General features: G+C 44.1%; 1 protein-coding gene across 1 annotated transcript in view; it reads left to right on the top strand.

Moving 5' to 3' along the window:
* ILDR2 (immunoglobulin like domain containing receptor 2) overlaps nt 1-20958 on the top strand; it is a 56403-nt gene extending 35445 nt beyond the window's left edge. Inside the window, exons 5-10 of the mRNA XM_023207069.2 lie at nt 3011-3157; nt 4255-4431; nt 12602-12715; nt 16892-17108; nt 18337-19009; nt 20341-20958. Coding sequence (XP_023062837.1) covers nt 3011-3157; nt 4255-4431; nt 12602-12715; nt 16892-17108; nt 18337-19009; nt 20341-20376 — 1364 coding nt within the window. The 3' untranslated portion in view covers nt 20377-20958. The remainder of the gene's footprint in view (nt 1-3010; nt 3158-4254; nt 4432-12601; nt 12716-16891; nt 17109-18336; nt 19010-20340) is intronic.
* Nucleotides 20959-23397: the final 2439 nt, after the last annotated feature.

Below are 23397 nucleotides of genomic sequence, written 5' to 3'. Positions count from 1 at the left end.
TTGCTGTTATTCCATCTGTTTTGCTTCTGCATTAGTCGCTAATTGCTTCTTTAATTTATTTCCACATTTATCTGTATGTCTCTGATCTTTTCCAGGATTAACTAAACCCATTGGAAGGACTTTTAAATTGCATTTCTTCTGTTACTAGGCCTTAAAAGAATAATGATAATTAAAAATAGGCGGAGCTGGCAACCCAGTCCTTCAGTGTCAGGCATGCAGGCTCTTTGGCAATCTCCATGCCCATTTCAGTATTTCAGCTGTACCCATATTGCGTAAAAGTATTTTTAATAGAATCAGTATTTATCTGCCTTCCTTATTTCCTAAGTTATATGTTTACCGATTCCTTATTGTACAATCATGTTACTCTGAATTGCCTTTTATAACATCATCAAACTTTTTTCAAACCTTAGGAAAGCTGTGTACCCCTCCTCCCTTGAAAAATACACATTTGCAGACCTACATCACTGTGTACACAATTTCAGGGACTTACTAGTCCCTTTGAGTCCCTACAGGTCCACGGACCATATGTGAAGGACATCTCGGACAAATATGCATCTCTGCTTTTTATGTACCTTCAGTTGAATCCACCAGCCTAGACAAGCCAACATCAGTTTGGTGCACCTTTATGGTGTGCAGTTGAGGGAGGCACAGAGAGGAGCAAGAATGAACTGTGGGGAAGAACATATCTAAACTCAAACAGTAGGAAAAGAGATGATTTAGTCTTGTCTTGGAGGGTTTCTGCCAGAGTTTTAAGAGCTGCCTAACAGCAACAAAGATACAAAATATCCCTGAGTATTGGTTTTTATCTTTTTTTTTTTTTTTTTTTTGAGACAGAGTCTCGCTCTGTCGCCCGGGCTGGAGTGCAGTGTCCGGATCTCAGCTCACTGCAAGCTCTGCCTCCCAGGTTCACGCCATTCTCCTGCCTCAGCCTCCTGAGTAGCTGGGACTACAGGCGCCCGCCACCTGGCCTGGCTAGATTTTTGTATTTTTTAGTAGAGACAGGGTTTCACCATGTTAGCCAGGATGGTCTCGATCTCCTGACCTTGTGATCCGCCTGTCTCGGCCTCCCAAAGTGCTGGGATTACAGGCTTGAGCCACTGCGCCCGGCCTGGTTTTTAGCTTAATTCAAATTTTTAAAAATATCCAGAGTCTTCACCATTGAGCTTCACGAATTATTCTTCTATGAATTCTAGTCCCTTTCCATTAGGTGACCAACCCAAACACAGACATTCTTTTTACTGATGTTGCTCCCAAGGACACAAATGTATGACTCTTTGTAATCCCCTTATCCAGAATTCCCTCCATTTGTAAGCATTTGTTCATCACAAAAACAATGTTACATTGCAGTGCTTGAAACTAGCTGTTACATCTCCCAGGCTGTTACATCTCCCACTCTCCAGAAAGAGTTACTGTATTTTTCATAGCTGGCCCTATAGGACTAAATTTCCCTCCCTTTGATTCCAAGAATCCTTTCACAGATAATATTCTTTTGTTTCTCACATATAACTTTCCAATCTTATCCTTGACTGCTTGACCCAAGTTGTAGCCACCACTTCATACAGCTCATCTAAACCTACGAGCTCATATCTATCTCAGGCTACGTTACATTATTGTGTTGTTACTAAGGCTTAGGCCAAAGCCTTCTGCTATCGATTGTCCTCGGCATGAATGCTCTCCAGGCCACTCCAGCCAGGCACAAGGCCTTCCCATTCAAATTAAGAATGTATTTCAGAAAGATTAGTGAGGAGGGACATTCAGGAAACATGTTGTTTGTTTCCTCTAAACAAAGTCATTTTGTTAACCATTATTATACAACCCATTATTTAATAAAAATAACATATTCTCAAGCTCCCAGCTGAATGTCCATTTAATTGAAGGAATATTTAGTAATCAAAATCTAAGAAAAACAATGTGTGCTTGAGGTTCAGTTGCAAAAGGATTTGGGATAGATGGCTTTTAACCAAAATGAATTGCTTTAGTCTTTTTGGCTTTTCAAGGAAAGCATGGCTCTCCCCAGTCTGTCCAGGCCTCCAGTGGGAAGTTGGGTCCTGTAGCCAAGTCTCTAACGTATGATGCTGAGACAAGTCACCTGAGGGCCATAGTCATTTTTATCTAAGCCACTTGCAATTTGTTTCCTTTCTCTTAATCTTTTGGGTGGGCAAATGAAATGGAATTCACATTCAGCTTCTGGGAGAGCTGTGAAAGAGGCAGAGTTAACAAACATACCCACATATACATGTCAGCCTTGCCATTTATCCAAGCTCAGAGCCACTTGAGCCCTTGGCTAGGTTGGCTGCCTAGTATGGGTAGCTTGAGTGTGATCAAACCAAACTCATTATCTGTTCATGGGGACAGTGTCTTCTCTATGGAGACCATGTCTGTAGTTTTCTCTAGCCATGGATTATTGTCCTGGTATAAGCAAAAGGTTTGGATCTCAGCACTGGTGCTGAGTACAGGAAAGGTGTTCTAGGGGCAATCAGCAGGGAAAGCAGGTGAATACATTACATAAGGGGCCTGGAACCACCTAACTATAAACTACATCTAGACCCCTAGACATAGAGACCGTTTCCTCAGGACTTATATAGCGAGGATTAACTTGACAAAAATAAATAAATAAATAAGTATTCACAGAACCCACCACTTCATAGCCCAACAGACAAGGTTCTCGCTCCCCCCAGCCAGGATTCTTTCAGCTCTGGTCCCATCCTGGTTCTGATGCTACAGTCAGTAGTGTAAATCCTTTCCCCAGTATAGGACTCTGAAATCCCCACATGTGCCCAATGTAACATAGAAAACCTTCTTCCCTCTTCTCCATTCCCCTGGACTGAGGGTCTGCGCTTCTCACTCTCAGAGTTCCTCTTGAGTATTGGGTCTCTGTCTCCTGTTAAGAGATGCTTTCTTCCCTAGGTCCCTCCTCCTCTCCCCCTTTCACTGGGAGATGCCAATCAGAGTGCACCCTGCCCTGGAGGTGGGCTGCCTCGAGTGTGGATTTCTTTGTGCATCCTTCCAGAGTGGGTGTTTGTTGGCCTGGTGCTCCTGGGCATCTTCCTCTTCTTCGTCCTGGTGGGGATCTGCTGGTGCCAGTGCTGCCCTCACAGCTGCTGCTGCTATGTCCGCTGTCCCTGCTGCCCAGAGTCCTGCTGCTGCCCTCAAGCCTGTGAGTACAGTGACCGGTGGGGAGACAGAGCAATCGAGAGAAATGTCTACCTGTGTCTGACAGCTGTGTGCGCTGGGTTCTTCCTCCACCTCCTGTCCTGCCACCCCCAAGATTAGTCATTCCAGACTCTTCTCCGCTGGATGCCCCTGGCCTCAGGGATGACCATTCTCATTTGCCTGTTCACCTATGTACACCTGTCCACACTTCTTATCCATACCTGTCACTCCCTGCATTTGGAATTCTCATGGACACTATTGGTAAAATGGAAGGACGGGTTTGGCGTGGTGCAGTTATGGGGGAAAGCTGTTCCCTCTCCCTGAGGCATTCAAACTAGAGGAAACTTCTCTGGTCATTCCTTTCCCATGCAGAGAACCTCCTTTTTATATAAGAAGAGTGTGCAAACTGTGGCCTTTGGGCACCCACCCTGCCACAGATTTGTTTTATTTACTCCCATGATGACATGGGCTACAATAGGGCCTAGTTCTCATTTGAGGAGTCACAATTTTTACCTTACTGGCCAAGCCCATATAGACATTAAGTTTGGTACCCCTCCATAAACCAAACACGTCTTGAAAGAGAGAGGTACACCAGGTATCTTTAGTATCTTCAGGAATAAAGCAGTTTCTAGGAAGAATCAGGTTATTTGCTCTGCTTTTGAAATCACAGAGCAGGGACAATGTGCAAGCCCATTACTTGCTTTCCTTCTCAAGAGAAGGTTCGGGATCCTCCTTGAAGCAGCCCTGGGCAGCCCCTGTGCTAGGCTGCCTCCAGAGGGGCCGACAGTGTGGGGAAGAGTGGGCTGCTGCCATCACTGGGGATGCTGCTGTGACAGCTCCCAGAACCACTTAATTACTTCTTTGTCAGGTACTGAACACCGTAATTCCTTATGTCGTTGCCGTTTGGTGGAGCTGGAGGAGTCCAAGGGAGTGGGGGACAGTGATTCTGATTAATCAGTTCAGTTCTAGGAGAACAAACACTCACACGTGCACATACACACATCCAGGAGCTCCCTGAAGTGCATCCTCAGGGATTTTTGGTGTGAGGGTTGTGGAGGGTGGGACGACATAATCTCTCTTGCTCTTGTTCTCCCTCCACAGTGTATGAAGCAGGGAAAGCAGCAAAGGCCGGGTACCCTCCCTCTGTCTCCGGTGTCCCCGGCCCTTACTCCATCCCCTCTGTCCCTTTGGGAGGAGCCCCCTCATCTGGCATGCTGATGGACAAGCCGCATCCACCTCCCTTGGCACCAAGTGACTCCACTGGAGGAAGCCACAGTGGTAAATGTAGTTCCAGACTGCCCTGCCCCATGCTTGTCTCGGGCCCCCATAGTGGTTCCTTGTTGTTAAGAACAGTCAGTTCAGTGATGTGTCTTTGGAAAATAGTTTTCTCCGCTCCAGAAATGGGATCCTTCCAGCTATGTCAGATATCTTTTGGGGTACATATCATGCTTTCCAAGGGCTACAGGACGTTGCTGACCCCTGCCTTCTCCCTAGGCTCCTCAATTACTAAAACTATAAGAAAAGAGACAAGGTATCCCTTGAATGTTGATTATTCAGTTAGCAAATAGTTGTTTCATCCCTACCTACAGGAGTCCGCTAGTACTGTGAGGGCCTGCAAGAAGTGTAGGACATGGTTTCTCTGACAAGCAGCATGGCCTGGTCAAGGAGAGAATGGACCTTTATTAGGACAATCAGATGCTAAAGAGTATGCTAAAGACAATCAGTTCAAAGAAGAAAGAGCTGGACTGGTTACAAAAGCTTCAGGGAGGAGGTGAAATTTGAGCTGGGCCTAGAGGAATGAATAGGATTTAGGAAAGCACATTCAGGGGATACTGAGCACTCCAAGTGGGAAGGTCAGCGTGATGAAATCCCAGAGCTGGGAGAACATAGTGTGAGTATGTGACAGTGTCCAGTTTGTCAAATTGACTGGAAGAAGGTAGGATATGATGGAGCCAGATTGGAGAGGGCCTTGAAACTCCTCCAGAAGGTCTGGGACTTGGTGTGAGAGCCACTGTGGGCAGACTCCTGAGGGCAGAGGTGGCACCATGACAAAGGGAGTGGCAAGCGGGAGACAGTAGAGCCAGAGAACATGAGCTAAGGTGTGGTTGAAGTGGTTGAGATATGTGAGCATCTAGATTATGATGGAGACAATGGAAGTGAAATGTGTGGGTAAAGCTGAGAGACACTTTGAAAGAAATAATGAGATATTGGGGAATGAAGGAAAAGGAGGCTTTAGGATGACCTCAAGTTGTCTAGATCATAGATCATAGACGGAATTGAAATAAGTGGTAAGGAGAGCTGATTTAGTTGAAGGTTACCCCCATTTGAGGCACTATTAACTTGTGGTTATAGGCAGGGGTAAGTAGGAGGTATAGGTGGAGGGGCAGGGTAGGGTGGAGAGGTGGAGGGGCATTAAAATATAGCTTTTCTGGAGGCATTTGAACAGGATTACAGAGTAGTGAAGGTTAGTATTGTATGTGCTATACATTTAGAAGGTGATTTTTAAATCCCTAAATGTAGATGAGCCGCTAGGGTTGGTAAAACAGACATTTCTTCCCTGGAGTTATCTGGGCTGCCTCTGTTGTGAAGTGAGGAAGGGTATCTAGCCCACCTAATGAGCTGCCAGTGCCTGATTGTAGAATGAGTGGATATCCTCAGCGAGTAATTAGGATTTGTATTTTTCTCTCCCAGGAGCTATTAGTAGAATTCTGACATCTGATACAGAATAAGTCACAGACTGAGAAGTAAAAGTTAATGATCAGTGACATACAGGGAATTAGAGAAATAAAGACAATATAGTCCATTTCCATGAAAGATGAAGTGGGCAAAAGAGACATTGGTGGAACTTACACTCTTTATTTGCCTTTTTTCTAATCTTTCTTCCCACCAGAATCCTTTCCCCCTTATTTTTTATTTAATGGGTTATCTAACAAAACTGTTCATATATTCACAGAATAGCAAGTACTTGCTCTCTCTCGTTTTCTATCTTTTCCCCAGTTTCTCTTCGTTGCAGTTCGACCATTTTGGTCGCATTCTGCCATACTAACCAATTGTAATTAGAAGTGGCATTAAAATAGGAAAATATATTATTTCACATAACAAGAAATGTCAAGGTAAGGTAGTTCCAGGATTGGTTAATAGAACAGTTCAGGTAGCAGCCCTGAAGGACCTAGTTTCTTCTGTCTTTTGTTCTGTTATCCTGAGCACATCCCCTGTCCTCCTCAGCTGGCTCACCTCATGATCTCTTAATGACTGCATAGTTCCAGGTAATTAAGCACATTCAGAGATTGAAAATGGTATTCTCTTCCTTGTACCACTTTTTTCAAGAGTGAGAAAAACTTTTCCAGCAGACTTTCCCTTTTAGTTTTATCGGCAAGAATTAGGCTCATGCCTATTCATAAACAAAATTGGCTTGAACTACTCAAGACTCACCTCTTAGGCCTAAACAACTGTTTACTTTGGAAGTGAACAAAATCAGGGTTCTGTTAGCAAGGAAAAAGAGGAAGGGTGGTGAACAGTGTCACCGCAGCTAGTCTGGCCCATGCTGTCATGATCTGGCTGGTGGAGCCAGAACAGACTTCTTCATGATCCTCACCAGACACACTTCTGTGCTCATGGTCCCATGGGGAGTGTTAGTGATGGTGTTTGGCTAGTCCTCCTTTAACCAAGGTGACTTATGCCAGTGTTCCATGTAGATTATTCTTTAAAGAACATTACAAATGTTAAGAAATGTTAATTTACAAAAATGTCAATTTAGCCTATTTTATATTTATATGGTACTTACATTTTAGGGTAATTATTTCACAACACTAATTTTTCAGATTACATTTGTACACAATAGTCTTTTCAACACTGTGTGGTTGAAAAGGGCGTCTTTGATGAACTATATATAGTATAGCCAGTTGGTTCCTGTATGGTAAGAGGCACTCTAGTTCCTTCTCACATTCTTCATGGCAGCTGCTTGAGACCTTGTTACCATACAAGAAGACTGCCTGCTTCTGTGCTGCTCTGGATCCATCCCTTGCAGCTTTGTCAAGGCTCTCTCTCTGTTGAATACCCACACTCCGCCCTGTTCCCACCTCACATCTCCATTCTTTTCTTCTTTAGTGACTCCTTCCTGTCAGCATTCAAAATATGCTAAAATCTCTCCCATTAAAATACAACAATTCACAAAAATCCTGTGGTCCTCAGATGTTGCTTTCCTGTCCCTTTACTCTTCTTCACAGCCAAACTCCTTGAAAGAGTTTTGAATATTAAATGTTTCCTTTCCCTCTGCTGTCACCAACTCCCCGGCTCCCTTCCATCTTGCTATTGCTTTTACCACTCCAGAAACCAGCTCTTGCTAAGATTGTCTGATTGCTAAATTTAATGGATGCTTTTCAATTATTACTTCCCTTGACTTCTCAAAAGCATTGCCACTCTAAGGCGCTCATCTTTCTTTGCCTTTCTCAGCACTGTACTTTGTAATTTTTCTTACCGATCTCCGTGTATGCTGGGTGTTCTTTCACTGTGCATCCTCCAGATGTTCCTGTTTTGTTTGAGGTCCTCTCCCCGGGAAACCTTATTCACTCCTGTGGCTTCAGGCATCATCTATATGCTGATGACTTCTAATCATTATCTCCAGCCTCTCTTTTGCTCCTCAATACCATATATCCAGCTGTCTTCTGGATCTCTCCACCTGGGTGTTTTGTAGGCATTTCAACCTCAGCCCCTCGGAAATTGAATTAATCTGCTGCTTCTTCACTTTGAACCAGCTTCTACATATCTTATCTCAGTGGATGGCATTGTTGTCCACCTTTTAGCCCAAACCAGAAGCAGAGACTTCATCCTTATCCCTTCCTTCTCCCCCACTTCCCTCATCCAGTTGGTCACCAAGTCCTTTCGATTGTAACTCAAAATAACCTTGAGTTGGTTTCTTTTCCTCCACCTCTACTGAAACTGTCCTAGTCCTTGCTGCCGTTACCTCCCACCTTGCCTAACACAATTATCTCCCACCTGGTCCTTCCAGAGCTACTCTGCTTTGCTCTAATCCATTTTGTTTCTACATCTACCTGTCCTCCACCCATTCTTCATGCAAAAGAATTGAGTAGGCAAGTAGGGTTTTGAAATGTCATTTTCAAAATTAATAAGGATGTGTATCTATATATATGCCTACTGTATGTACACAGAGAATATGCAAATTTTAAGAATCACTTCTCCCACAGCTGAGCTGCTGTCACCTTGGGGGTGGAATCTGGCAGCTGTTCCATCATCCATAAACAGCTTTACTTAGCTTATTAAGATAGGACAGGAAGAACAAGGCTATATCCATGAGTATCTGCCTCAGAGACTTCTTTTGCAAGTTTTACAAGTTGGATTTTGGCTGTAATGGGGAAATTAGCTGAAAACTTCCTAAGCCTTAATTGGGTCAAAAGTATCAGCGAAAATCCTTCAGCAATACGAATTTTTAAAATTATAGTTTGGCATCAGAGTGAATATCCCAATATCCCCTCTCCGGTAAAATTGAAGTTGGCAAGGCTAATAAATTAGAGGAGGTGAAGTATAAAGAGCCACAGCAACCAAAGGACTTGGGCCAGACTGAACTTGAAAACAGATAAATCATCCATCGATCTTAAACTGAAACATCACTGGGGAAAAAAAAGTCATTTTCCAAATACGCTGAACTTTGGCCAATAGTCTAGGACATTTATTGTTAAATAGTCTAGGACATTTCTTGTTAAAACATCACCATATTTCCCAGAGAGTTCTTTGATCTTCAGACAAATTACAGATAAAAATCAATTTGACACCATGTTATTTGCTTTCAAATCAAGAAAAATTTAATGAATGCCTGCAAATTTTACCTGCCCACAAGGAATTTACAGTCTACCAGGTGGTCGCTGGGGCTTGTAAGTGGAAATAAAATAGTAAGTAATACAAGGCAGTATATTATAAGATTGATCCATGATGCCAGCTCAGAAAGGAAAATCTCATCCTTGGAGAGGAGGGACCAGGAAAGGTTTTCTGGTGTTTCATATGCTCCTCAGAATATACGTGACATAGAGCTAGATTCTACCAGGATCAGAGAATAGTTTAGTGTATTTCAACTTGTAGCTTATCATTTTTAAAAAGTCCAATAGCTTTTAAAAGGAGGGTTGCCCAGGTTTTTAACTACTGAAACTAAATGGATGATACTCCTAAAGTCAAAAGATCAATACTTTGCCTCCGTCTTTTTTGACAAATTAGAGGAATTTAGATTTCTGAAGTCATGGCTGCTGTGACTAAGAAATAAAGGCCGAAAGTATCTGGTACAGTGGAGTTTCCTTATAATGCCAGTACTGAAGGCAAAACCATCATCTTCATTTGAGGCTATAAATGGTTACTGTAACTTTTCAGGGACATGATAACCTCTGCATACACAATCAAATCTGTATCATAATGAGGAGTGTAATTTGTTATAATGACATAGAAAACTGTGCTGTAGTCCAAGTGGCAATTAACTGAGGATCCTCCAGCTGCTTCTCAGGGTAGCAGCCATCTCTCACCGACTGTTTCTCTCCACCAGGGCACAGCTGGTACATTGTTCCATGTAGCAACAACTTTATGGGCCCCCTCCCCCATGACCTCTAGCTCAGTATCACTGAATGTTTACCATAACAGTGCTTCACAAATTAGAACACCTCGATAAAACCACAGCTGCAGGTAGGGTAGGCCCTTTTCATAATGCCTGCAGACCTGCTAGTTTTCCTTAAAAAATAAATCATCATCATCATCATCATGATACTTATCTAAACTTTTCTACGATCCAAGCCTTTCCCTTCCTGGTCACAATTCTCCAATAAGCCACCCATATGGACTCATCTGCTATATGTTATGATCTCTTATGGTTTCTATTCCCAGTTTCTCCTCATTCATTCACTCATTCCTTCATTCATTACAAACACACATATTTCAAATGTCTACAATGTGCCAGGCTCTATGCTAGGTGCTGGGGATACAGAAGTGAACCTAGTCCTTGCTCTCAGGAAGTTTGCAGTCTAGAGAGGAAAACTCTACTGAAAATGCACTTTTCAAAGAAACCATTAACCCTGCCCCAATTCCCAGGCTGACAGCAGTGCAACGAACATTTTTTAAGTTCCCCACTATGTGTAAAGCATGGTTTTAGGCACATGGAGATCTAGAACCATAAAGATTTTTTTCCTTCAAGAATCTTTGAGAAAATTGGACATTCATACAGATAACTTGAAACAAACTAGAATATATTAAGGGCAATAGTAAAATCAAACTGAATAATTTGTAAGTTAGCGAAAGAGAACTTTTCAAGCTATGAGAATCAAAGAAAGCCCTTTGGCTGAGGCAGTATTTGAGCAGCTCCTGATAATGACAGAGAACCCAAAGTGCTCCACTGATTTGGTCTTAGTTGTCCTCTCATCATTAAGAGACTATTTAAAGGTTGGGAAGTATTCATTGCATTTTATAGACATGAAAACTGAGTCCTAGATAGGTCACCATTTCTTTGAGGTCCCTCAATAAATAGCACAGCATGTGTACATGATGCCCAGTTCCTCACTTCCCAGGCCAGAGCCTCATCCATCAGACATAACTGCCTCCAAAACAAACATAGAAGTTCCGTGGGATAATTGCATTTTAATTGAACTGTCTGTACAACTCAGTAAATGCCTCTGTAGAGATGGAAGAATGTTTAGCTTGATAAATACAAGTATTTCTGCTAATCATTACTTCCACGCAAGGATTATGGATCTAACCTCTGAGAGAAAGTGCCACTAAAAAGTGTGTACTGAGATTCATTAATTTTTTTTCTAAGTAATTCCACAATTTGAGATGAATGTGGACTGCCCAGTATATTCTCATATAGAAAATCAGTGCACCTGCAAATGGGTGTGTGGGTGACTTCTGTTTTTAGCGCTTGGACTACAATTAGAGTGGTTTGGAATTTTATATTTTAATCTTCCACGTAAATAGCTCGTGTGGGAGGGCTTTGTCCGCAGCCAGGGTAACGTGGCCAGACACTAGACAGCAGGGTTTTCTCTGGATTTACATGCAGTCATATGGTTTCTTTATGGTGTTTGCCCCACTTTGGGAACAGGGAATGTTGGAGTTGGGTCACTAGCTTACATCCCATTGAAAAGTCCTAAATAGCTGGAAGATAGGACCATGCTGTGCAAACCATACAACCCATGGCATAGCTAAAGCATTTCTTACTCTGTGCTTTCCTTCTTTGTCTTTCTTACCTTTCTCTTCTTACTACCTCTCTTCCTAGACTCTAGAGAGGCAAGATGCCCAAATATGGTTAAGCTTCCATCAGACTACATGGTTCCAGCCCTGGCACTGCTAAATTTTTCCTGGGCAAGTTATGAAACCCCTCTGACCCAAAATTTTCTCAAACATAAAATGTGGCTGATAATAGTACTGTTTCAGGTGGTTCTGAGGAACAAATGTCCATGTAAAGCATTTAGCACAGTACCTAGCACATTTTCAGTGCCCAGTAAGTACTGACTAATTACCATTATTTTTCAATACCCATCCCATCATTCCCTTCTCTCTTTCATTTTTTTCCTTTTCCTCTTATCTGTGCATTAGGCCCACTGGTATCTATCACTCTTGGGGCTGGTATTGGGCTAGACTGATACTTAAGTGATATGGGGCTTAAATAGCCTTTGTCTCTGACAATATGAGTGATAGGGATGTAGGAGATGTTGTTCTCTCTCCTGCTTTAGTTTTGTTTTTTATTAAGCCCTGAAAATAACAGCTGCTTGTAACCACATCACAGCAGGTCAAATTAATCATGTCTAAAATACAGTATTCGTTTTTCTAAAAGGAAAATGCTGAAGAAATAAAATGGAACCATAATTAAAAATCCACATAGTTTGAATTTTGTTTTGTACTACTATGTATATGGTCTAGAAATTAATACTAGTTCTTATATACAACTCAGTTTAAGGAATTTTTGCACTATCTTCTAGGCAACTCAAAGCTTTCAGGCCAACTTTGTCAAGGTCCTTGATGTTTGAGTATCTGTAAGTTACCTGTGCTACCACAAAGTGAAGTTGGGATCCTCAGACAGAGTGACACATGCCCTCAATCTAGAAAGTGGTCTTTTTTTAGTGTGAATACACTCCTCCAATGGAACGTGAAAGCATTGAGAAGATGAGCGCTAAGTGGAGCTGTAGGAGGTCAACAGATAGGAAGCAGAGGTTAACAAATGACTAAAAATACACTGTAATGGAATTTTGTTGTTGACCTTTAGGTCCTCCATTCCAGTGGTGCCATCTGATAAAGGGGATCACAGATATGGTCCCATATGTATAAATATAGATGTTATTTCTGGGTGATTTCAACAAGAGTTGTTATAATTGGAAACCCTATTTTTACTTGGTAAAATAAATGGAGGCCTCCTTCTCCTGATATTTTCCTTTTTCAGCTCACCTTCTTGTGCTTTTCTCAACAGTTCGCAAAGGTTACCGGATCCAGGCTGACAAAGAGAGAGACTCCATGAAGGTCCTGTACTATGTTGAGAAGGAGCTGGCTCAGTTTGATCCAGCCAGAAGGATGAGAGGCAGATGTGAGCATCTGTTAGTTTTCTGTGATCTGTGCATTATGCAGGAGTTAGTATGTTAAGGGGATTTGGGGGTCACCAAACTTGGATAGCCCTGAGCTTGCAGGCTTAGAATTAACAGGGGTACTGGTGACACTACTGAAGAAAGTAGCTCTCAGTACACAGGGGAAAAACAGGTCTTCTGGTATGAAGAATAGAGCAATTCGGTAGCATCTTGGTGTGTGTTGGTTCTCTCCATGGGGCAATCAGTATTGCTGGGGCTGTGTTATCCTGGGGTTTGGAATGCTTTATTAAAATAGTCTTTACCTTCTACTCCCTTTAAAATATATTCAAAGTAATGTCTTAAGATGTGGAAGCTTAAGTATCAGTTTTTTTCCAATGTGAAGGGCCCTAACCTTGGACAATACAATCACCAACTCGCTGCAAGGAGGCCTCCTGAAAGTAAAAGAACAAGTCTGGCACATGAATCTGGAAAAAAGAGGTTGTCACTTCTCAAAGATGCCAAACAACAGAGATTAAGGGGCAAGCAAAGAGGCTGCTCCTCTTATCAAAAGAACTTTTTGAATACTAAGTCTGAAGTGGCCAGGCCCCAACCCTTAACTCAGCCCCAGCCCTTGGATACTTTGCAGCTGACACAGCTGATTCTTGGGGTGGATTCCAACTTATCATGTATCATGGGAGGTAACACAGGGCAGGTCCCACATGGACAAGCTCATTATCAGAGGGTGCTGGCGGGTGTGGAAGTGAGGTCATTACGCTGTCTCTTTACCCTCCTCTTCTTGGAACTAACGAGAGACTTGACGGAATTGTTGGGGAAACAGTCCCAGACTAGAGGAGCTTTATTCAGATTAAGGACAACATATTCCACCCAGTTTGCAATTCTAAATTCATCCTGTCTGCGTTGTATCCATTGCTGTATCCTCCCACCGCACTGACTATAAAAAGACCATTTCCAGATTGGAATGTCAGGAATGCAGATGTCACTGCACTTGACAAGCTAGTTGTAACAATGTTGTCATGGATCCCTGTAAGGGGCCAGAGACAGAGTGAGTCAGGGACCACAGAGGAGTCTGTGCAGGAAATCTGCGAATCTCACAGCTCAGAGAAAAAGTTAACCAGCTAAGGTTAAAACTAAAGGAAGAATTCTGGTTTAGGTGATGTCTCCTGTCTCTCTACTCGATTAAAATGGCCTCTAGGGGCTTACTGGCCATAAGGTACTCTTACAGTCGAAGGGGATCTTAGAGATGGCCTAGGTCAACCTTTGTAGTTGTTGCACTTTGTGGTGCAGATGAGGAAAGAGAAACCTAGGGATGCAGTGACACAATTAGGACAAGATTCCAGCTCTTCTGATTCCCAGTCCTGTGCTCTTTCCACAAGAAACACTTGAGCTAACTGTGGATGGCTCCATGGCTATAATGTGGATGGCTCCCTGGCTCCGTTCTGTTCAGAGACCATAGCCTTCTAGCTAATAGGACTTTAGAATGCTAGAGTTGGAAGGGATTCTGAGGTTGTTGAATCCATCCCCTTCACTAAGGCAAAGAGGGAAAGTAACAGGCGCCAGTACTCAGTGCCAGTGCCAGAACTGAAACCCTGATCTCCTGGAACCTGCAAGTTAATATTATAATAACTGCATAGAGATAAAATAGGAATACTGTTTACTTTGAGAAGTCCTATTCCTGAAGAACATAGTAAACCGTGGGGTGAATCATGGAAGTGGGCAATCTTGAAATCTCATTATAAAATGGATCTCATGGTTTCAGGTTGGGGCAGGAGAGTAATAGATTCTGTAAGAATTGAGTCTGAGGTCCAGGCTCATGAATTTGCTAGCCAGTATGGTCCTCATTTGCTTTGCCCTTCTAAATGTGGGGGTTGTTTGGGGGATGTTTTTGGTCTGGGAAGTTCTAGTACAGGGCTCAGCAAACTATATCTCCTGGGCCAAATATATTTCACTTCCTTTTTTTTTTTTTTTTTTTTTTTGAGACAAGGTCTCGCTCTGTTATCCAGGCTGGAGTGCAGTGCCACAAACACAGCTCACTGCAGCCTCAACTTCCTGGGCTCAAGGGATCCTTCCACTTCAGCCTCCCCAGTAACTGGGACCACAGGCGTGTGGCACCATGCACAACTAATTTTTTTATTTTTTATAAAGATGAAGATCTTGCCATGTTGCCCAGGCTGGTCTCAAACTCCCGGGCTCAAGCAGTCCTCCCTCATTGATCTCACAAAGTGCTGGGATTTTGTGGGCATGAACCACCATGCCCAGCCCCACTTCCTATTTTTATAAATAAAGGTTTATTGGAATACAGCCATGCCAATTCACTTATGTTGCATCTATGACTGCTTTCATGCTACAGTGGCAGAATTGAATAGTTGTGCCAATGTGGCTTGCAAAACCTAAAATATTTACTCTCTGGCCCTTAACAAAATGAAGTTTGCTTACCCCTATCCTAGAGTTACATTATGGATGTCTGTGATATGGGGGCAGGTCGATGTTTGTGTTCAACTTGGCAGAAATTTTAGCACAACATACAACTTAGTCCATCACTGTGAATAGTGAAACATAGATCGTCCTCACTATCTAGATAAATGAGAAAAGTGAAGTATTCCCTGAAGTTTAAGGAAAGTTCTGAGCCAACAATGCTATTTTTCAGTAGGCTCATTTGGTGCATTTTAAAAGCCTCTTCTGTGTGATCCCTGGGATATTGGAATTCATGGGGATCATGAGAAAGGGAAAGCTCTAGATTTTAGTAATCAATAGTATCCGAGTTATTTTCCTTAAAATAGGCATAGTCCCTTCTTTTTACATGGAAGAAAAGGTTAAACATTAAATTATAATTAAAAATCAACTGATTGCACGATTAAACTGAATGGGATTCATGGTAAATGCCATGTCCCTGGTGAAACAGAACTAGGAGGCTGTGTTGGGAGACCCTCCCTCATCTTTGTGCAAAAATCCCCTGTTCCTCCAAGGACTCCTGGGGATAGCGAGCGGGGGAAGTAGAGGGAATCTGAGACACATATTTCCACATCTTATCTTGGCCCACCTCTCACTCAACAGGTAGGCCTGAAATTTGGTAAATGTTGTTTCTGATAATATTTTGAAGTTCTAATTAAAGGATTTTAGAAAACGGATTCAGTTACATTGCAAATAGATTCACTAGATTTATTTTTTAAGTACAGTGAAATTCAATACATTTCAAAGTTGTATAAATAAATAGTTGAGTTTTTGTTTATTTTTTCCTTTCCAGACTGTGATTCTGGTCCTTGTTCACAACTGCTTTTGCAAAAAGCTAATCAGGCCACTTTAGGAAATTAGAAAGCTGTGACTAGATACCCCCGTTTATATTTTTGGGCTGGGGTCAGAGTATAAGTAAAGGCCCACAGGTATAAGTACAGCCCAACCCCCTTTTCTTCCTGTATTTCCAAAATGCTGGCCTAGCCACTCATGGACACATACCCCTGGAAAAATTTTTTGGGAGAGGGGAAGAGGTCTGCCCAAGTGCTGAAAGTAGGCTTGGTGCTACTTGAGCAGGATCTTCCAGGTTCCTAGATGAGCATGGGCTAAGGCAGTGGGTATATGGATACTAGGTACATGTTTCCCCTTGACTGTTCAAGTATTCTGTGGACTTCTTGCTGTCTGGGGAGGGGCACAGCCAAAGGAGGCCAGAATGCGGTGCCTCTACAGCATATGGCGGGACTGGCTCTGAAGGTCCATCTTAGGACTGAGCCAGCAGTAAGGAAGATGCTGCGATCTGTGGCTTCTGTCTCTCTTTTTCTGTTTCTGGCTTAACATGCCTAGGATCAACACAGCTCATCACAGAATTATAAAGGAAGAAGAAAACATTTGAACAAGGATGATGATGTTACTAGGAGGAGGCCAGCAACAGAGAGCCTGAGTTCTGGAAAGCCTGCCTTAGGTGCAACAATAACAAACTTGTTCTCCTATTCCAAGAACAGAGCATGTAGGAACCTCCCTCTCTATAAGCAAGTAGGCTTCAAACTGGAGCCAATACCTGCTGGGCTAAGAATGCAAACACCACTAGTTCAGGTTTACAACCCACCCTGGACAGGAATGAGGCGGGAGTTTCCTGCAGCCTAGGGTCTCAGTCCTTAACAGGATTCCCTTCCTGTTGAACACAGAGTAACACATAGAAAGTTCTATGATGCCTGGTTTTGTCCCTGCAGATAACAACACCATCTCAGAACTCAGTTCCCTACATGAGGAGGACAGCAATTTCCGCCAATCTTTCCGTCAGATGAGAAGCAAGCAGTTCCCTGTGTCTGGGGACTTGGAGAGCAATCCTGACTACTGGTCAGGTGTCATGGGAGGCAGCAGTGGGGCAAGCCGCGGGCCCTCAGCCATGGAGTATAACAAAGAGGATCGAGAGAGCTTCAGGCACAGGTGATGGCTGTGAGGGGCAGGTCTGGTCGGTGTGAGGGGGCAGGAGCTGGAAAGCAGGGTAGATCAGAGGCAGAGGAAGATGCCATCCAGTAGTATCTCTGTCTCCCATTCCAGGTTATCCTGACACATCTCTCTTTCTACAGGATATTGAACATCTCACATTTGTCAAGACAGGACACACTTGTGACGACATGTGTAGAATTATTCAAAACCTTTGAAATGGGTCCCCTAGACCCTTTAATGAACATTAATATATCTCTGCCCTTCTCATATTTTTATCCTATAACCTTTAAAGAATCCCACCCATCATCTCACATCTTTTTTTTTTTTTTTTTTTTTTTTTTTTCTGGGTAGAGACAGGTTTTTGCCATGTTGCCCAGACTGGTCTTGAACTCCTGAGCTCAAGTGATCCGCCCACCTTGGCCTCCCAAAGTGCTGGGATTACAGGCGTGAGCCATCATGCCTGGCCATCTCCCTCATTTTTGATCATTTGGTATATGAAAGATAAAATGCCAAACATTTCTCTTACATTTAATTCTCATGACTCTAAAAGGCAGCTACTATTAATGTCCCCAATTTTAAGCTCGAAAAATGGAAACTTCCAGGTGCTAAGGCACTTACCCAGGTGATGTGGTCTCCCACAACAATTGTGGGAGGTTAAGATTTGCTATTCCCCCTAAATAGCACCTTCACCACTCATCTGTCCTTTACCTTAAAAGACAGTCGACATTGCCTTTCCCTTACAAATTGCAAGGGTCCCTCTCCCCTCCTGCCCCAGTAGGTAAATTGGCCCTCGGCTCTGAGGGAAGAAAAGGCCTCTCTGTGTGTCACCATACATTACAGGGATTCCTGGGACCATAAGTGTGTGTACTGACGACACCTGCGCTGGCTTTGATGTTGGAGACGTGTGGCTGTCAACGAGAGGTCACAACATAATGACCAGAAGGCAGCCCCACGGTGTGTTGGTATTCCATAGGACACAGAATATGTTCTATCCACACGACTCCATTTTGATGCGTGGCACACAAGTGGGATAGACTCGGTTGCCCCCACTTGACGTTCTGGGGTGTGAGAGGAGCCTGGAATGCTTCATCCAGCTTGGAGCAGAGCTAAGGCTCAGGCCGAGGTCTCCTGAGCGCAGCCCCAGGACACGATTGGTGATCTTGGAGCTCTGCCTCGAGCTCGAGGGAGGGACTGACCGTCTGACCCCCTCCTCCTCTGCCCGCAGCCAGCCACGCTCCAAATCCGAGATGCTGTCACGGAAGAACTTCGCCACGGGGGTGCCGGCCGTTTCCATGGACGAGCTGGCGGCCTTCGCTGACTCCTACGGCCAGCGGCCCCATCGGGCCGAAGGCAACAGCCACGAGGCGCGGGGCGGGAGCCGCTTCGAGCGCTCGGAGTCGCGGGCGCACGGCAGCTTCTACCAGGACGACTCCCTAGAAGAGTACTACGGCCAGCGCAGCCGCAGCCGCGAGCCCCTGACCGACACCGACCGCGGCTGGGCCTTCAGCCCCGCGCGCCGCAGACCCACCGAGGACGCGCACCTGCCGCGGCTCGTGAGCCGCACGCCGGGCACCGCGCCCAAATACGACCACTCGTACCTGGGCGGCGCACGGGAGCGGCAGCCGAGGCCCGAGGGCGCCAGCCGAGGCGGCAGCCTGGAGACGCCGTCCAAACGGAGCGCGCAGCTTGGCCCGCGCAGCGCCTCCTACTATGCGTGGTCGCCGCCCGGCACCTACAAGGCCGGCTCGTCGCAGGACGAACAGGAGGACGCATCCGACGACGCGCTGCCGCCCTACAGCGAGCTGGAGTTGACCCGCGGCCCATCCTACCGTGGCCGCGACCTGCCCTACCACAGCAACTCGGAGAAGAGGAGGAAAAAGGAGCCCGCCAAGAAAACCGTGAGACTGCATCTGCCTCCCCTCCTCCGAGGGGGCTGAGCGGGAGCCGCCAGGCAGGGCGGACAGTGTCGCTGTCCAGTGTCGCTGTCCCGGGGCCGGGGAGGTGGCAAGGCGGGAGGGCCCTGCCTGGAGAGGCCACAGGGGCCTGCCTGGGCGAGTTCATCCGCGGATGGTAGGCTGGGGGCTTTTTCAACCTCACTCTGTCCAGGGTCAGATGAAGGAAGGAAGCAAGGGCTGGGAGAGTTGAAAAACAAGAACAAAGTTGAAGGCGTGTAGATGGTTTTACAGGGAGCATTAGGTATTTAACCAACTCGGAAGGGTTTAGTATCAGGGATTCAAGGAGCCATCACCACCAACGGCCCGTAGTGGGCTTCTGAGGTCTGTGTGCAGAATCTTCAATGCATGCTTCTATGTGCATTCCTCCCCAGCCCTGCTTGGGGCGAGGGTTTGTAACTTGCATCAGATTTTCAAGAATCCACATCCCAGAGAAGGGTAAGAGCCACTGCTGTTTGCAAAGGACAACTCAAAGGACAACTCATGTCTCCTCCTTTGATGTTTTATGGAGTGTAAACTGTATTGTGCTTGTATATACGAAGGAAATCCTTTGGTCGCTACCCAGTTCATTGTCTCTTTTGTAAGTGGTCTTATATAGACTTCATTATTTTCAAAATGCCAAGAGCTGCCTACTCCGTCCCACAGCCCCAAAATGGGAGCCCTCAACCTCAGAGAAAGGTTGGGGGACAGTCACAAATGTCCATTGTGGGGTACCAAGTGCCTCTGACCCCCATGCTTTGGAGATCACTCTCCAAGCACAACTGCTTCTCCCCCTTTGCAATTACCCTGCCTCATTCTGTTTTTTATGAATCCAAGCTGGACGTTTCCTTTAGTGTTTAGTATGGGGAGAAGGAATATGAACAGAAAAAAGTTTTGATACAATTAACCCTTCCAAAGGAATTCAGTGTATTTTGTTTTTCTTTAAATAAAAAAAATGCAATAACCAAAGTACTATGAGTAGGGAAGAAACTTTCAGGCGATTTCAGGTTTATGGAATACCAACCACACTTGCTGTTGTGGAGTTCTAAACATAGTAGTTATCCCAAAGGGGGTGAGAAGTTATTCTGTGACCATGGAACTAAGCCTATCAGATGTACGCTGCCTTTAGCCTCTATGAGGCTTGGGATCAACCATCACAGGTCTAATGAAAGGTTCTGAGAGTCAGGGGTACCTGGCACTGAACAGGTTATGGACTCTGCCCAGAGAGCCATCTGTTATGGGTTGTTTTCTTTAACTAGCATGTGGCTTAATGTTGGGCTCTTTCTGCTCTTTCCTAGAATGATTTTCCAACCAGGATGTCCCTTGTGGTCTGATGTTGTCAACATTTCTCTGGATGACGAGAAATGGACTATGGGGACAAGACACAAATCCAAGAGCCAGCAGACCCGGGACCTTCTCTGGCCATCACCTTGGAAGATTTGCTGATCTCTGCTTTGGCAAGGGATGGGAGGCAGCCTTTAAGGGAGGCTGATTTCAAACCTCTGTGCCCATCTAACTAGTTTGAGAAACTTACCAAGAAAGCAAGAATGTGCGAGAATATTTCTACATACAGAGTTTCTCAACTATAGCGTTTATCCTGCCCAACCTCCTCCCTTAACAGAACCAGGACTCCATTTACAATTCTGAAAGAGAGTTCGCTCTAGACTGCTAATCTCCAGAAATTGCCTATGCCTACAGTATGCTTTTCTATACCTCCTGTGCTATACTTAGAGACAGAAGAATTTATTACTATTAGAAGAAGGCCTTCTGCTGACAAGGGAAGATAGCTTCAAGTCAAGATATACCTTTTATCCCCATCACTTTCCAGTCACTAGTCAATGACTGTTGTTACACTAAAAAGGCCTTTGGTGAGCTCAGTGACAGTGACCTCTGGTACAATCACAGAAATGACTTCAATTTGCTGTTCTGAATGACAATTCTTAAGTGGCTAGGACAAAGCAAAAGCGAGTATACCTTTTTGAAAAGCTGTCTAAGTGGTATTTCCTTTTCCATTCTGAGAACGTAAACTGCTTTTTCCTTTTCTGCTGCACATGTCAACATCTGAGTCTTAGACATTAAGGGCTCTTCTCTTCCTCCCCTCTCCTGGACTTTCCACAGGTTGGTGCCACACACAGAGCCCTGCCTCCCTCTGCACTCGGATTAGATTGTCATCGGGTGCCTTGTGATAAATGCTTAAAATACACGCATGAAAGAGAAGAGGGAGAAAAGAGGAGAAAGCAGTAATGCATATAGAAAAGAATGAGAAGGAATTTAAGAGGGAAATAACATCGTCTCATTATATTTTGAATGTGGACCATTTCACCCACAAACTTCACTCAATCTTTTCTGGTTTTGTGCTTCACTTACCATTCATTGTTTCTGCCATCCCAGTTCTGCCATTCTAGGACATGGGGGATGTGGAACATACAGCATTTGGCCTGACTAGACTGCCACTATGGCTGTTTTCAAGAGATTAGAGATACTACTTTCTCAGGAAGGAGTACTTCCTATTTCCACCCTTGCCTAAATGATAGATTTTGCCTAAATTCCAAAACTAGATTCCTGGATTTTGTCATTTGTGTAGATAGCAAAAATGGCCACAACTTCCTTCTCATCAAGAGGTGCCGTCTTTTTTTCCTACCCCTTGAATCTGGAGTTGGCGGCTGTGTGATTTGATTTAGCCAGTAGCCCAACAAATGTGATACAAGCAGAGACTTGAAAAGTTCTTGTGCATGGGGCTTGTCCTCTTTTGCTGCCCTTGGGAACCTTGCAACTACCACCAGGTGAACAAGCCTGGACTATCCTGCTGCATGACAAAAGAAAAGGGCCCAGTTACCCCATCACCCTATCTGACAGCCCATCAACTTTCAGCTGATTGCAGATATATGAGTGAGTCCAGCTAATACCAACAGAAGAACTGCCTGGCTGAACCCAGCCCAAATTTCTGATTCCTACTCAAGACATGAGAAGTTGATGCATTCTTTATGTTAATTTCTCTTCGAGAACAAACCTGACTCGTTCTTGTCTGAATGTTCATCCATGAACCCCTTACTCCATCCAAACTTGTGTTTCTCATAGCCTCCGCTTTTGTTGACAGATTTTTATCAAAACTTTTCACCCTGCACTCTTGTGGGGTACATGTTTGGGTCAAATCCGTGGAGGATAATGCTTGACTTTGCTATCCCTTAATCCAGCAGTGGTTTCTTCCCTATGGATCTGTGGACAACCTCTGAAGAAGGTCTGTTCTTTTAACATCTTTTTGGTCTTCTCCAGAGCCACCTTACTGGAGCTAGACCCTATTCTCAGAGTACCGTTCCTCTAGTATCCATTTGTACTTCATGACATTTCCAGAAAACGTCCTATGTTTGCAATGAAATAAAAAAGTGGCTGGGTGAGGGTCGGAGGGATGAGCTGGTATGTGTCATTGCTTGGAGAATTGACCTACAAAAGAATTTCCCTGTTGCTTTGGCCAGTCCCAGAGAAATCAGGAAAACAGTTGAACCCAGTGCTGGTACTTCCAAGGGCTGGAAGACACAAGCCATAACCCTGGTGCTGAGTTTTAGACTTGCTGGTGTCCCTGGCCTCTGAAAGCCTAGGTCTAGCCTGTCTGTTTGGACCCCAGTTCAGATGGAAAAGATGATAAAAAAACATTTCTTAGTCACCAGCTTTGGATTTCAACTTGCTCAGGCAATTTTGGAGAATATTGGGTAGCTGTGGTAGCTATTATTGCTTTATACTGAGCACTGTGTCAGGCTTTTCACCACCAAAGAGCCTCATAGCACCAGCTGCAGAGACCAAAAATAATGTTTTTTTTAAAAGCTAAAGACGTATGATTTTGGTGGAGGTTGAGGGTAGCAATGGGAAAGAATTAAATAATTATTAAAATTGGAAACCTGCAATTCCAAAGACAACAAAACTATGGATAGACTGAAAAATACAAAGAAAATAGCAGGCTACTGAATTAACCTTGGGAGTTGGGACCAGGTTGTCCTTTGTAGAACTGCATAAATCATTCAGACTTCCAGGCCTTCAGTAGAAAGAAAAGGCAGTTGTTTCTGGGTATATGGACAGGAGTTAAGGCTGAGTTGACAAATCAAAGCTTGCTGTCCTCAGCACCCCTGACTTTCCTCTATGTGTCCTTTTGTTTCTTCTCCCTTGAATAGTGTGTCCTGCATAGGAAATGGTTATATTTGTTAGCTTCTTTCCTAGGTTTTATTGGGGTACAAAGTAAATCTTGTGTAAGACATAATCTCTGTCCACTAGGACCCTGTAATTTAATAGGGGAAATAAGACATGCTCAAGAAAGGAGATTTTATACATAGAGTATGAACTAGTCCTATGGATAAATTATAATA

Source organism: Piliocolobus tephrosceles, chromosome 1 (genome assembly GCF_002776525.5).
Source record: "Piliocolobus tephrosceles isolate RC106 chromosome 1, ASM277652v3, whole genome shotgun sequence".
Lineage (NCBI taxonomy): Eukaryota > Metazoa > Chordata > Mammalia > Primates > Cercopithecidae > Piliocolobus > Piliocolobus tephrosceles.
Note: the sequence above shows the minus strand (reverse complement) of the source record. Positions and strands in the feature narration are given on the sequence as shown.